General features: G+C 50.3%; 3 protein-coding genes across 3 annotated transcripts; 2 read left to right on the top strand and 1 right to left on the bottom strand.

Annotated features, from left to right (window-relative positions):
- Nucleotides 1-2,616: 2,616 nt before the first annotated feature.
- Nucleotides 2,617-3,613, top strand: M437DRAFT_83757 (uncharacterized protein; the record flags this gene model as incomplete). The annotated part of the gene is made up of 2 exons (XM_041027993.1): nucleotides 2,617-3,052; nucleotides 3,105-3,613. The coding sequence occupies 2 exons, from the start codon at nucleotides 2,617-2,619 to the stop codon at nucleotides 3,611-3,613; spliced, it is 945 nt and encodes a 314-aa protein (XP_040880381.1).
- A 5,219-nt stretch (nucleotides 3,614-8,832) lies between these two features.
- M437DRAFT_14526 (uncharacterized protein) lies at nucleotides 8,833-9,294 on the top strand (the record flags this gene model as incomplete). The annotated part of the gene is made up of 1 exon (XM_041018766.1): nucleotides 8,833-9,294. A coding segment is annotated over one exon (462 nt), but the record flags the coding sequence as incomplete, so codon positions are not given.
- A 4,331-nt stretch (nucleotides 9,295-13,625) lies between these two features.
- On the bottom strand, nucleotides 13,626-14,634 carry M437DRAFT_83755 (uncharacterized protein; the record flags this gene model as incomplete). Its single annotated transcript, XM_041027992.1, has 2 exons — nucleotides 13,626-13,792; nucleotides 13,851-14,634. The coding sequence occupies 2 exons, from the start codon at nucleotides 14,632-14,634 to the stop codon at nucleotides 13,626-13,628; spliced, it is 951 nt and encodes a 316-aa protein (XP_040880379.1).
- Between the last annotated feature and the right edge of the window lie 33 nt (nucleotides 14,635-14,667).

Genomic DNA, 14,667 nt, shown 5'->3' with positions numbered 1-14,667 from the left:
GGCATGGGATTGTTGTCTGCGGAGAGGTCGCCAACCCATGGCAAAGTATCAGACTTGGTGGATGAGCGGCTCAGACATGTAAACGAGTACGGTGATTGATGATCATGTGTGATCCTAACATGATGAGGTCGACGGTGGAAAATGAAGAATGCGCAAGGCAGGGGCCCGTCTGCTGCTTTGCCCTCTGTGAGAAGCTATGGTCACTGGGTTAGACTGTTGAAGATTCTACGTGACTGCTGTTAAGAGTTGAGATTGTTTCATGGCACACCTAACTACTGCCTCTGCTTATGACAAGGCACTAATCTATAATCAAGCATATGAAGTGTCAAGCATAAAGCCATTGGAACTAGCCACCACAAAACTTACAGCAGAAATAGCAAAAATCAAGGCTTCACAATCTTGTACTGTGGAAAAGTGCAAAAACGATGGACGATGGGGGAATTGAACCCCCGACCTCTCCCATACAAATGAGCTTATGTGCCTGTTTGCGAAGGGAGCATCATACTTCTTTTGGTTAGCTCCATGTATAGTACACGCTTAGATTGAGATGGTACGAACCCCCTAGACCAAACGCCCTCAAAAACAGTTGAATGTGAAGATTGATAGGTTAGTTAGTTTTGTTGGTCTCCACCCCCACACCTCAGCAGAGGCGTACCACGATCCAGTCTCCATGACCATGAAATTCAGATTGCACTCTCGATTGCCTCGAAGCACTTGCAGCCCTGCAGAAGGGCAGCAGACAGAGCAGAAAAGTAGGCAAATTTTTGCGGTCAGCTACAAAGGCGGCTCGTGAGTGGAGTTTAAGAACGCAAGATAAAATTTGTAGAAGAACCATGAAGCCTTTTTTTCTGCTCCCTCAGAACCTTGGCGAAATCCGTTTGCCATCAAATTCGCCGATTGTCAGTATTTCCGAAGCCACTCTCAACAAGCTCACATGCAAGAGGCAACTTCAAAACAATAGCCGTGTTTTTTCTGAGTGACAGTCGCTTAGATGGTCATATCTCTTGTGCTTATCTAACATTTAAAGAATGGACACAGCACGATTGAATGTCTTGGGGCAGACGTTGACTTGGATAAGTACAGGTTGAGAACCACTCATGTTCTCGTACGGCTTCAAGCGCTTAAGAGTCATGTCACAGCGCAGGCGACACACATAATGAACACATCACCAAGCGGTCACAATGCAGGGAATATATTGCAACCACGAAGAGCTGAACGGGGAAGCAATGCGCAAATATATTGGGACTTGGTGCCCAACACATTTACGACAGCGCGTTCATTTGTCATTGTCCCTGCATCTGCCAACCCCGGAAACGACAAGCATTCTGCAGGCAAGGACAAACTATTGATAGAGATTGTGGAGCTAAACTTGCACGGCATCGAAATGCGTACCTCTGGTGCAGGAACCAGAGGTTTTTGATAGGAAGCTCATCGCAATGTTAGCGATCGGATCTTTGGACGGAACCGACACATAACTCGTTACACATGTGAGAGGTCGGCAAGACATATGTTCCTTGTGCTACGACATGATGCCCACGTTGTGATGGCAGACATGCTTTGTGACACCGCATGGGTGGCTGGATTCCAAGCTAGTAATGCAAGACAGCTGGTCGTTGAACAGGGCTGCATGTTCAAAACAAATATTGGGGATCATATAGCAAAGGAAAGTCGTAAAATATGCCCGACTCATGCGCGTGACAAAATATTGTCACTAGCAAAAGTATGCCTACTTTCTAGGACAGTCACCTCGGACACACATATGCGTACCTTGCTTCGCATGTATACATGTATTGATTGCGAAATATGAGGGTTGTTTGCTGAATTGCTCGCTCCAGCTCGCAGTGCTCACTGGATGCTTCATGTAGTGTGAGGGTTGAGATTTCACAGTACCGTTCAACGCGTACCTGATAACTGAGCATCTAAACACAGGAAGCGAGCTCCGAAGCTGCAGTGCAAAGAAAGATGGACGGTTCTTGATCCATCGAGTCACACCAACCACTTAAGAAGAACCAAATCCGGGCAAAGATAGCACACGGCGCTTAGCAGCTTGTCACCAAACGCGACCAGTCACATTTCTGGTCAAAGGCTGCACTGCCAGTGTGCTGCATGAAATTGCACGTGGGCCTTTCGGATGAGCCATGGATGTCTCGCATGCGGTGTCTCGGGTGTCGGATTGCGATTTTGGCGTTGCTCGAAAAGGATGACATGAACCACGGACTCGGGCAGCGAATTCATCAAAAGGCATGATCCCGTCGGAATGGCACCTCCGATCGCCTCCGTGAAACTGATTAAGCGTCGATGTATGCGTTTTCAGAGGTGGTAGAACGCGCATCCAGGCGAGCAAAGCCGTGCAGAAGCGTGAATTCAAAGAACCATGTTACTGATGCACTTTTGCATTTGCAATGCGACACAGGTACTCGACGCCGTATGTAAGAGGTGGGAAGGTGGAGAGTTCTTCCGATGTGGGGGAGCAAAGAAACAAACACGAAGCAAACAATGCCATCATCATGAGGTTGGCTCTCACCCTCCAAGTGACAACGAGGTTGGTGGAAAACATTAATTTCGAATTCATCACCTTGCATTCATTTCACAACATCGCAAAAGAAGAATCTGATCATGTCGGACATCAAGCAAATCAAGGTGACGGAGCCCTGGCTCAAGACTTCATGCGGTCTGGGTGAAGCTCCATTTTGGGATAAGAAGAGCAACACGTTGCGCTTTCTCGACATTGTCAAGAAACAGCTTCATGTTGTGAATCTCAACGAGGGTCCTTCATCACACAAGACAATTGACCTTCCATTTTCAATCGGTTGTACGGCCAACATTGCAGGCAATGATGACGAGTTCATCTTCGGCGGCAAGGAGGGATATGGCATTGCAAACAAGAAGACCGGAGAACCAAAATACATCAAGAAGTTCTGGTCGGACGAGGAGGTGCAAAGTGGCAGGGCTCACCGCTCACGAAGCAACGACGGCTCGGTCGACAGCCATGGCAGGTTCTACGTTGGAACCATGAATGATCCTACTGTTGTGGATGAGCCTGGGCCGGAAGGTGAGCTGACGACCTGACCGCTACTGAATTGTCAAACTGAATTTCCACACAGGCGTCTTATTTAGACTGGACTCAGACCTCAGCCTTCACAGAATCAAGGAGCCTGTGACCATTCCCAATGGAATGTCATGGACTCTGGACAATAAGACAATGTACATCACTGACTCGCCAACGGGTAAAATCGAGGCTTATGACTACAACTTGCAGTCTGGTGAGATCAATCTCTCAGCTGGTCGTCCCTTCTTCGAGTGCCCAATTGAGGGCGGAGTCCCAGATGGTCACTGTCAAGATGCCCAAGGGTATTTCTGGGTTGCACTGTTTGGAACAAGCAAGGTCGTGCGGGTGAGCCCGGCGGGCGAGATCACCGTCGAAATCACCCTTCCGACAAGATGTGTCACCTGTCCAGGCATTTGCGGGGAGGACCTCTACATCACGAGCGCAGAGGAAGAAGACCCAGACAAGTACCCCGAGAGTGCAAAACTTCAGGGGGCCACGTTCAAGGTTCCGATCGGTGTTACAGCTGCTCCGATCAACGAGTTCAAGATGGCAGTCAAGGTGTGAGTGGTGTGTGGTATAAGCTCGCGTGGATTGCAGTCCAGAAGGCACTGAGACGATTCTAGATGGTGAACACTGTGGGGGATGTACGATTCATTCTAGAATTAGAAAGAGCAAAGAATGAATGGATCGATTTTCACCATGTTTCCGCTCTGCTCAACCGATTCTGGAAGCACGGCACAACCGGTAGGGGAAGTTGCACCTCAACCGTGTTCCATACACGATTCGCAAGACCACCCGCATTCGTCAGCTGGCTGCTTTTTCATGGCGTGCTTTGGCTTGAATGGAGTGATAAGACGCACGACTAAGGGCTTTGTAATCTCCGATCCATGGGCCGTAGAAAGTCAATTACCTTTGTTCCTGGTTTCAAGAACCATCGTCAACAGCTCACGTCGATACCTACGCAGATCTTGGAACTTACATAGATTTGCAGCACCGATAAAGCTGAAATAGGTGGCTTGGATTAGCTTTCACCAAATATTTCATAAGTGTCGGCTATACAGCACCAGCGCCTCGTACATGGAAACGCAGATCACGTCCTAGCTTAACTACCGCCCAGAGCTTGGGGGCTTGTAGAGTGCGCGCCAAGCCTTGTCTTCATACGTCAAGAAGAATTGGTAGGGGCATGGTCAGGTTCAAAATAGCAAGATTGTGTTTCAGTTATTCCATCTGTACGGGGTAGTGAGGTTTGTTCCTGATGCCGATTGCAAGTTGCAAGGGTCGAAAAGGCTAAAAGCACAAGGCTAAAAGCACGAGGCTTGAGGCTGTCGAATACAGTTCCGTAGCTGTTCTAAATCCCGTTCTAAAAAATGTCTAGGATCATTGCCACGAGGCAGCCCGATCGCTCAGACCACCTCCTCGTGGCTCTATCCGAGCTCCAGTAGTGCAAGCCCCACAAGGAGCAACCGTGAATCCTCCAACGGCAGCCTGCGGCAAGTGTGAGCGTAAACTTTCCTCGCATCGATACGCCAGAGATGATGATTTGCAGCGAACTCGACGCGGGGCACTAGCCGGTAAGTTGGTGTACCATCCTTGAGCATCTCGTGAATCGTGGAAAACGATACATGCGAGATTTGAGCAGTAGGTTTGCCCTATCTGTTCACTCACACGAGGGACAAGATATCGTGCTGCCGACGCCCGGCTACTTGGTAAATATCTCGGTACATGCATCAAGCGCTGTCTTGCTTACCGAGATGACGACAACTGATAACCGAGTCTCGAAATGCAGCGACGACTGTAAGCTGCTCGACGTGCCGTCCTCGTCAATGTCGTAAGCTCGTGCCGCATACGTATGGACCCAATTTGGCAGAGAGACAAACAATTCGGGAAGCCCATTCTGAAACACGACCGTTGAGAATTTGACGACTCGCAATCACTTCATCAAAGAGAAAGAATGTCGCGAAACAGGGTCGAACTCCACTCTGCTGACCAAGAAGAAACGCGAGACGGTGACGGCTCGATTGCCCTGCCATCCCCACCTTCTCTTTCGAGAAGTCTTCTATCGGTGACTGCGCGAAAGTCACAATCTGCGAAACGGCAAGAACGGCCGCTAGAAAGGAGTGAGAAAACAGAACCGAAGCCAAAGGATTCATGGAAAATGTAGTCTTTGCGCCCTACAATATGTAATGACTGATGTCAGTCTGTCATTATCGTTTCAAACCATGTCGCAAGCGCTGATCCAATACGAAGGGCACTCTGAGGCGGCAAAAGCGGTGGTTACCCATGTCAACGTGCCCTTGTATGAAAGGGCACGACTCAACCATCTTACATTGAGAGCAACTGCTTCTGACGATCCTTTGGAGAGGGTCCATTCTGCGAGATGCGCCTCTTGAAACGTTACCTCTCGCCATGGCATCAATATGAACTCAAAAGCAGCGCCTTTTTCTCTGTAACTGCTCATCCTGCCGGGTACAGTTGGAGCATTCAAAGTGCTACATGACTCTTTCGGCGTACTAGCTCATGCCAAATGTCGTCTGGATGTACTGTACTATGCAGTCTAAGTGTGCAACGGCCAACACATGTCACGACCTGCATCCAATGCATATTCCGTTCGAGCGAAAGTGCATCCGCGACTCGTTCGTCGTGACTTGTCGTCTGGGTAGCGACAATCGGCCAGAAGGGGCATGCAACCAATAGCATAATTTCTTAGGAAAGAAGATATGCATTGTTTTGTTGGCACCACATGTGCCTCGAGGCAGACGTCGGCGCTTCTACATACACCTCACATGATGCATGCTCGTCTGCGGGTTGTATGTGCCACTCTTCAAGCCACATTTGACCGGATTGGTCAGTACTTCTTCCTCTAAACCTGGCTCTGTTCGAGAAGCGAACAATTGCTTGTGACATGCATGCCATGACCTACCTGGTGTTCCTAGCTATCCGATAGGAGTAAAAGTCCTGGTAGAGGATGCGTTTGTCTCCACACTTTACAAAATCGCTCACCAGTCACCAAGACGTTGACATGCGATACGGTAGCTGGCATCGTCTCGAATTTGACCGAGCATATAGGCGAGTCAGTCGTGACTACCGGTATTCTGAAACAGACAGATCTAATGAAACCTTCGTGAGAGGATACCTCGTGGCCAAGCAGGGGTTAGCGATGTCGCCATATTGCCCACCATCTACTAGAGACAGCATAATGGCATGCAAGGGCCAAAGTCTGATATGTAGATTTCATGGTGCTTCAGGCCCGAAACTTTGACATGCTCTGAGATTGTCGTGGATCAACGGTCATACACGCAGAGTACATGTTGCTGCGGACGAATGGCTTGTGCGTGATGCAGACACACACGCCCAACTAATCCCTACTCCAATCCATAAACCGCCGCTACCGCCGCTAAGGCATGCAGACGAAGCTATTTTCTTGTGTCCCTCGGAGCGTGAAGTAACGAATTACGAAGAAAGGAAAGAGATCTGGGTGCTGATTCGCAATGGAATGACCCGCGACGGCCTGGAGATTGTGCTTGCAGCACTGCCGTCGTCATATCTTGCCCTTGATCCCCCCTGAGCAAAGTAATGATCAAATGCAAAGCTCGACACTGATGGCTTGACTCGCCAAGTCGAAGCGGCATTAAGGTTGCGCGCACCGAAAACCTTCACGATCCTTTTTTTCGCACAAATCAGAGGACATGGGCACGCCGATGGGCACAGACCGACGAGACAGCGCCACATGTCCCGGGGTCGTGCGTCTGGATGAGCAGGGAGAGGTGGCCGACTCGCATGGACGAGCAAATGCGGCCAGCTCATCAAGACCAGTGATGCGGTTTGCTTGGTTGGAAACACTCGCTCCACAACTACCGAGGGAGGGTCATCGGCAGGTTTTCTTTCTGGCTAAGATCTGAGGCGCGGAGCCGCCTTGGCTCTGACTGGCTGACACGGAGACTTTGCTGTGCTTGAGGTTCCATGGCTCACAGAGCGGGTAACAGGTGACGAATGATGGAGACCTCGCAGAAGTCTGTAAGCGAGTGCCTGCAAGAGCAACACAGGTGGGCAACACTTTTCGAATTCTTAACAGCAACAGCAACTCTCCGTGGCACGCTCGGGACAGTCCAAGCTTCGAGACAGGGCCCGCAACTGCCCTAGCCAGTTAGTGTGACACCAACGTTCAGGAAGCATTCGCATGCACGAACATAGTTCTTGCCATGCCGCTCGACGACCCCAGTGCAAGTACCAAAGTCTAACTCAGTCGATCTCCGTCGACGCCAGCTGCTTTGCCCACCTGTGCAAAATGATGCTACCATTCCCAATCAGGCCCCGGCTTTATCTGGCCCGCGCGTTGCCTGCTGTCATGTCATTTCAACTCACCGCAACCTGCCGATCGGTCTTATATCACTGGTCTGGGTGTCTGGTTGATCGGGTACCTTTCTAGCCCATATACTCGGCCGCGCTCCCACATACGTCCCAAACCCCTTCCTGCACTCATTTTCCTCATTCCTTTACTACCCACCGGGCAACCGATCTGTCCACCTCGGCATCTCATCCTATCCAGCACCCAATTGCACGTCCGTGTTGCGAGGTACACCTGATCCTAGTTGTCCGATCAGCTTTGATTCGTCTTTCCTTTCCACTTGCCATTACTTGCCTTTGCAAGTAGCAGTATTTCCCCAGCCCTAGCTATCTTAGTCACTGCCGTGGGACGTTCCTACCGTCCCACCTCATCAGTCACGCTGGCTATCCCAGACTTTGCACCTCGTCCTTTGCACGCTCTCTCCCACGATCAAGGTCATCACAGTCAGTTTTTTGGTGTGAACCGAACTACTCCCGACTGCCGACCACTGCGGTACGACTCGCCCTTCCTGTCAGTTGAAGGGGGCGACCGTAACGCTTTCATCAGCGGCCAACAACGCTCATGGTCAGCGTCGTCAGAGAGCAAGCAGGCGCAAAGCAAGGATTTAATGTCACACTGGTCTAACCCTCAAGGCCCTCAATCGATACACGACAACGATGGGCACGCTCACTCTACAGCACCTGCTTCACATTCACGACATGCGTCCAATACCTCTTCCGGCTATCTTGGATCAACAACGACCTCTCCCCAAGCACAAAGGCATGGACCGGAGCTCCTACCTCCAAGAGGGCTTGAGCTTCCCCCGCTTGTGAGAGCTGCTGCGTCCCCATCTGTGCCTCGATCCGTCACACTACCTTCAGTCCTCAATCCTGTCACTGATGAGACGACCGTGTCTGTTCAACGCAGGAGGAAAGCAGATGAAATCGATTCACCAAACGAAAGGGCTCCGACGCTACCGCCTCTGGGCTCGGCATCACAAGGACGAGCCTCCCTGTCTAGGCCAGGAAGCAACACTCCGTTGCCTCTCCTCACAGAACCACTGACCAGTGCTCCCAGAAGAATGCTGACACCTAAATCTCCTCTTCGAAGAGCTATCAGTTTATCTCACCTCAACCCTCCCAATGGCGTTGTGGATGCTCAGCAAAATCCTTTCCCTGTATCTCCTCGTTCCAGACCTTATGCAGTTCAGCCTGGAATAAGTGGTGCTCCTCCTCTCCCTGCTCCGCCAGCTATCAGCTACGCACATCAGGGCTACATGCAGGCAAACCACCTTACAAGGACAGCCAGCCCTGAATCTGGTTCGGCTCAACGCTACAGTACCAGTCCTAGCCCCGACTACTCGGCTTATGATCAGACTTCTCCCGGCGATGCGCATGCATCTGGATATCTTTCAGTATCCGATGCTCATCGAGCCAGAGGATTGAGCATGACCCCCAGCACTTCAGCACCGCACGTCTCAGAGTCTTATCACGTTGGCCTCAATGGTTCTGGGTCCAACTCTGTTCAGATGATGACTCTTAAAACCACCGAAGGAGATGTCCGGTTTCCTGTTGACGTTCAGGCAGCGTCGCGAGTGGCGGACGAGAAGAGACGTCGAAACGCTGGTGCGAGTGCAAGATTCCGCGAACGTCGCAAGAGAAAGGAGATGGAAGCCTCTCAGACAATTGCGAGACTCGAGCAGCAAGTCAAAGACATGACCGAGGATGCCGACTTCTACAGACAGGACAGAGACATACTTGCCTCCATCGTATCACAATTTCCTGGAGGTCGCGAACACCTCCCTCGCCCTCAATCGCCCAGAACAAGGAGAAATGGTAGCGGGTCTGCCCAAGCAGATCAAGGCCACTATACCGAGGTTCAGAAACATAGTCCTGAACCGATCAGGAATGTTCGTAAGCGTGGCGATTCGCCTATGCCGCAAACATACGTACAAGCACCAACGCAAAGTCACGCACCTCCGCCACCGCTGCCGGCGAATACGATCATGACCCATCACCAGATGCAGACCCATCACAATCAGATGCCGGCTCGTACCGCCCAGAATTCATCTTTGCCGCCACCCTCCATGGCTCATACCGCAATGCCTATGTCTAATCTTCCGCCGCCACCTCCATCTATTATGCAAGCTCCACCAATGACTGGTCCCGTGAACCCTTACGCGCGCCATGAGACGGGTCTCCGATTTAATCTGCCGCCTCACAGTCGTTGAAGACCTCACCTCTGTACAGAAAACAAAAGCGCACTCCCCGGTACCCTATACTTACGGTGCTCTTCTCTTTATCAGCGATACCCATCTAGTCATTTTCAGCATCGTCCGCGAATTTGAGCGTATTTCCTTGCGCTGGTCACTCCGTCGAAGCCAATTGGGAACGTGATACCAGGATTTACTCCTGTTTCTTATACTTATATCACTGGTCACGGCGTTTATTCTGATTTTTAGATACCCCTACTATTACACTCGCTTAGCATTAATGTATCAATACCTTCGATTTTAGAATTGTTTGACCTCTCACACATGTATTCCTTTGTTGATACCGAGGTCGTGTTCTTCCAAATCCGGCTATCGGCACTAGGGATCCGATCCAAGCTAGCGGAATGAGTTAGTGCGGCTGCTTCTTAGGCCGATCTTGTCCTTCGGTCGAAATTCAATCAAAAGAAAAAGTGAAAGGGAAAAAACTTCCAACGGCTGGGAACAGTAAATTTTCAGACGCTCTGAACGCTGTATGCAGGGCGCAAGGCGGATGTGTCTAGCATATGGCATACGGCCGCAGAGACAGAGGGCCACATGGGCCGTCCGTGGACCAGCTGTCAGACACGTTTTTGAGCAAACTCTAAAAATCTCTCGAGACTCGAAGCTTTGAGCTGAGCTCCGCAGCCTGCAGGTCGAACGATTTTGGGTCATGGCAACAAGTCAGAAGCAAGGAAGAAATAGGTGCGCTGGGCCGAACGCTCTTGCAGCTTTTCGATGTCAGGTTGGAATACCAGCAAGATTTACGAGTCATTACTTTCTCATTTATGCTTTGGTGACCTTCAAAGAGTACCCATGATAGCGGAGCAATATGCAAGCACATAATCAGTATCTGCATGACTGACGTACAATCTATCGATTGGGGCCCGAGGACCTTGCTGCGTTACCCAAAAGATCTGTCGGGGCACAGGCATCTGCTCGAAAGGGAAGCAATCATCCATCATCCTGGCCTTCGGGATGCAATATTATGGTATAATTTGTTCATCACGACTCTGCTGACGTAGGTCAAATTTCGGGAGTTGAAAACAGGCAGCTGGGCAGCCATCTTTCTCTGATTGATCACAATGTGACCAGGCGAACAAGTAACGATCACCATTGACAGTGCCTCGTCAACCAGCACCGTCATTCTGGACCTGCCAAGTATGTAAGAAGATTTGGAAGCTGGAGTTAGATGATCGAGAAGCTGAGCCCTCGTACGAGGCGACAGATGAGGCAGTAGATCAGCAGGGATGTCAGAAGCTTTGAGTCCGAGGTGTCAGAGAGTCGGAAGTGTACCAAACTTTTGAATAGCACAAGCACTCTTTCTAAACCGTAAGCAGAGCAAGACGTTCTGTTAGAGTAACAGACTAGCGACCCAAGAGGTGGACACGACTCAGAGGCTGAAGTTACTCCGTACTTTCCAATTTGACCCGGCGGATCTGTGAGGACGTTGGAAGGTGCAGGCGCAGCGCTCATGTTGGCGCGTTGCGGTGAAAACAGAGTGTAGGAAAGGGGATAGCCTGCAGGAAGGGCGCCAACTGGTTGAATCTTCGTTGCTAACGGAAATCTAGCGGCGATCAGCGTCCTCATTCGGCCTGTTCGGATGCAATAGGTATCGTCTACTATTCCTTTCCTGGCTTTCAAGTCCGATCGCGTCGGCCATGACTGCGTGCTCCCCGCCAACGCGACGATGGCGACATCCCGCATCATGAAATTCAGAGAATGCAGCATCAAAACACTTTGGAGGTGCGAACAGTTACAGTCCTTCCTTTTCAACCATGGTCCTGTGGAGTAAAATCGAGCACGACAATGCCCTGGTGACGACAGATGTGACATAAGATCTGCCTTGTGCGGGCAGGGCAGATTTGACAGAAGCTCTGATATTCACAAACAAGGAAAACATCGCGTCTTTCACGCGTCTATCATCCAATCTGCAGTGCTGCTATTCAACAAGCAACGGCTCGCTCAGAAATGCCTCTCCGATCTCTTTGTTTGACAGTCATCGGCATACGTGACTGTCATCGAGACATGCTCAGTGTATTAGCTTTCGCGTTCACACAGCGAGCAGGACTTTAATTATTGCGACACCGAGCCGGACGGGCTGGGCAGAGTACACAAGCTCAAGGCTGTGTCACGGTAGATCCACACGCGGCATTAAACCCTCATCTCTATTGCAGAAGTCTCAGCTTGCGATGCTTGAACAGACGACGTCCAGCGAGTCGTGCAGAGATACGTACCTTGTGTACCTCAAGAATCGAAACGTCAAGACCAGCTTGGCAGAAGTTTCCTACGCGCGCAGCGAAACTAATGATAAGGTTTCTTCTCGAAAGCGGCTGCTCAGCCAGAACAATCACAATTTACTGTTTCGAGTCGATTGAATCGATATGTGCATCGTCCAACCTTACAAACGTCTTCGAGCAGCAAGATATGACAGGCGTATGCAAGCATAGGGTCCCTAGCACAATGCGTATTGCAAATTCCCAAAAAGCACACACTGCAGACGATCACCGTTGATATTCACACTGATTTTGGAATCTCACGACTGAGCGCAATACGAACGGCCAGACATGGGCCGGATCCACGACATCAAACTTCAGGAGACAGCTCCACCGGATTCCCTTGCGACGGCGCTTGGCCTCTGATCTTGCAGACTCTTGACTCTGATATTCTGACTCTCTAGGTTGGGATATCTTTCTGTAGCTCTAACGGTCTCGACAGTAAGTTAAGGTTTGATCCTTCTCCCTTCTTCCGTTGCCTGCCATGCAATGAGCGCACGTGGAATCTTCTCCTCCAGGCTCCAGCGTTGGAGATTGGACAGAATGATTATGATGAGCTTATTCCCCTGAGGCCAGACCATCAAGCTCACAGATCAAGCTCAAGAACTCGAGGCGCTATGACTGCATGGTGGAAGCTACTGCTAATAGATAAGCACATTTGATCAACATGAGAAGCATCGTAACGACGACCACTGACAAGTCATCAAGGGAGGTAAATCGTATGATTTCAACCTTGACCTGGGTGCCATGGTGTGGTATCGCACAAGCTAAGCGAGATTCAAGATTGCTGCAATGGGCAGGCGGCTCCTGCCAGATTAGGACACTTCCGACAGCGTCGTCGAATCTGTTGCATTCGCGGTTTGCCTTCCTGTGGCCAACGCAAACCTTCAAAGACACAACATTGCCACCATATCCGGGACAAGGTTTCATCTGCATAATAAGGCCGAATCGGCTGGTGAATTCCTTTTGTAGAGTTACGAGAATCCAATCTAATCTGCTGTGATTTGAGATTCTTGCTCAAGATACTTTTGCTGCTTCGGCAGTAGAGATTCCTTGCGATGATTCGAATGGTCAGGAAACCTGGACGTTTCCAGCGACCACTGCTAATTTTGCGCAACGGAGGATTAGGACGCAAGCATGAACAGAGAGAGTCTTGCGAACGTGTGTGTTATTGGTTACCGAAGAGTCCATCGCTTGTGGCTGATGTTGAAGCATGTCTATCTGGAAGACAAAGGTCCCAAGAACAAGTAGTGATCCGCATGATGAAACGATGGCCCTCTCAAAACTGTGTTTCGTGCTACGAAGCATCACCGCTCACGCTCCAACAAGCACGTCAATCTCTCTGCGCGTCATTCCAAAGAGGTCAGAGGAAGATTACAGGGGCTTATACAAGAGCATCTGTTCAAAGCACACTAGTGGCAGTAAGTGCAATCGAGGCATGATATTCGAGGAAGACAACTTGTTTTTTCCTCTGTCGAAACAATCTGCAACCGACCATCATTATCAACTTGCTCATTGAGTCCCCTTTTTACCATGCGATGACAGTCCATATCTCTTTCTTCCTTGCTCCTCGTTGCTTCGTCCATTCCGTCCGTTTTCTGCGTGTCTTCTCGATCACAACTTCGATTTCTTTTTTGTAAACTGACGAACTCTGAGACGTGGTGGTGTTCTCTCCATGACAGACTCGTCAGTATCTAGAACCCTTGCTCCTGCTAAGTCTTCTCATACTCAACGACCGAAGGATTTGCCGAAGCTGGAGGTAGATGGAGGTCTGGGTGTGTCCTCCTGCTGGTTAGGCTCGGGACTGAGAAGACCATCGGGGACAGGCGGAGCCTTGGGCAGGATAAAAGTCTTCGAAGAGATGATCTGAGACTCGGGAAGAACAGTACCCTCGGCTGTAATGCGTCAGACCTCTGATGGTAATGTAAACATTGCGAGAGTCTGCGAACTTACCTTTCTCTCTAACAACGTACAGCTGGATGATATGCTTGCAAGCATGCTGGTGGTCTAAGACAGCTGCTCTCAGCGAGCCGTTGTCGCGAATTATACCCAATTGGTTGATGTTCGACATGACCCAAACGACAGATAGACCTTCCGACTCAACATTGCTGCGAATTTTCTCGGAGATCTCGCCAACCAGACGACTGTACGAGAGCTGATTGATCGAGATGTTGCTTGTGGTCGAGCTTCTGAGATCCTCCAGGGGGAACTGAGTGGTCCAGTCCATGTCGTCGCTTACGATCTTTTGGCGGTTGACAGAGACAATCATGTGTTCGAGCTCGGGGCGTGTAGCCGGCGCGGCGTGGTCGAAGTTCGGGTTGCAGAGGAAGGTTGGAGACACGGATTGGCTAGCGTGGGGCCCAAAGGCATAGGAAGGGGGTCTAGTCTGTCCGATGTTTGGGGCGGAGGCAAAACCTGCATTGGTAGAGATTGTGGGCGTTGGAGCCATTCCCTGAACAGTGTTGGCACTAGAAGAGTGGGCAGAGGATGTCCTTCTCTGGTCAGAGCCGTGGGGCTGGTTAGATCGTGGCATCTCGACTTGTGCTGGATTGACGAAAGACGGAAGGAAAGCGTGATGAGACGGAGGCATGTTTTGTAGTCGGAGCTGGTGTTGGTACTGAAGGATTGGTCTGATTGCTTCAACACGTTGGTGTCTTCTAGTAGGATCCTGCGTTGTCTGATCAATCAAAGCGATAAGAGGATGTTCAGCATTCTGATGTGTTGATGAGACAGGCATGATAGCAAACGAATTGTTCTTTGTAATCTTGGA

Source organism: Aureobasidium melanogenum, assembly GCF_000721775.1.
Source record: "Aureobasidium melanogenum CBS 110374 unplaced genomic scaffold scaffold_8, whole genome shotgun sequence".
NCBI lineage: Eukaryota > Fungi > Ascomycota > Dothideomycetes > Dothideales > Saccotheciaceae > Aureobasidium > Aureobasidium melanogenum.
Note: the sequence above shows the minus strand (reverse complement) of the source record. Positions and strands in the feature narration are given on the sequence as shown.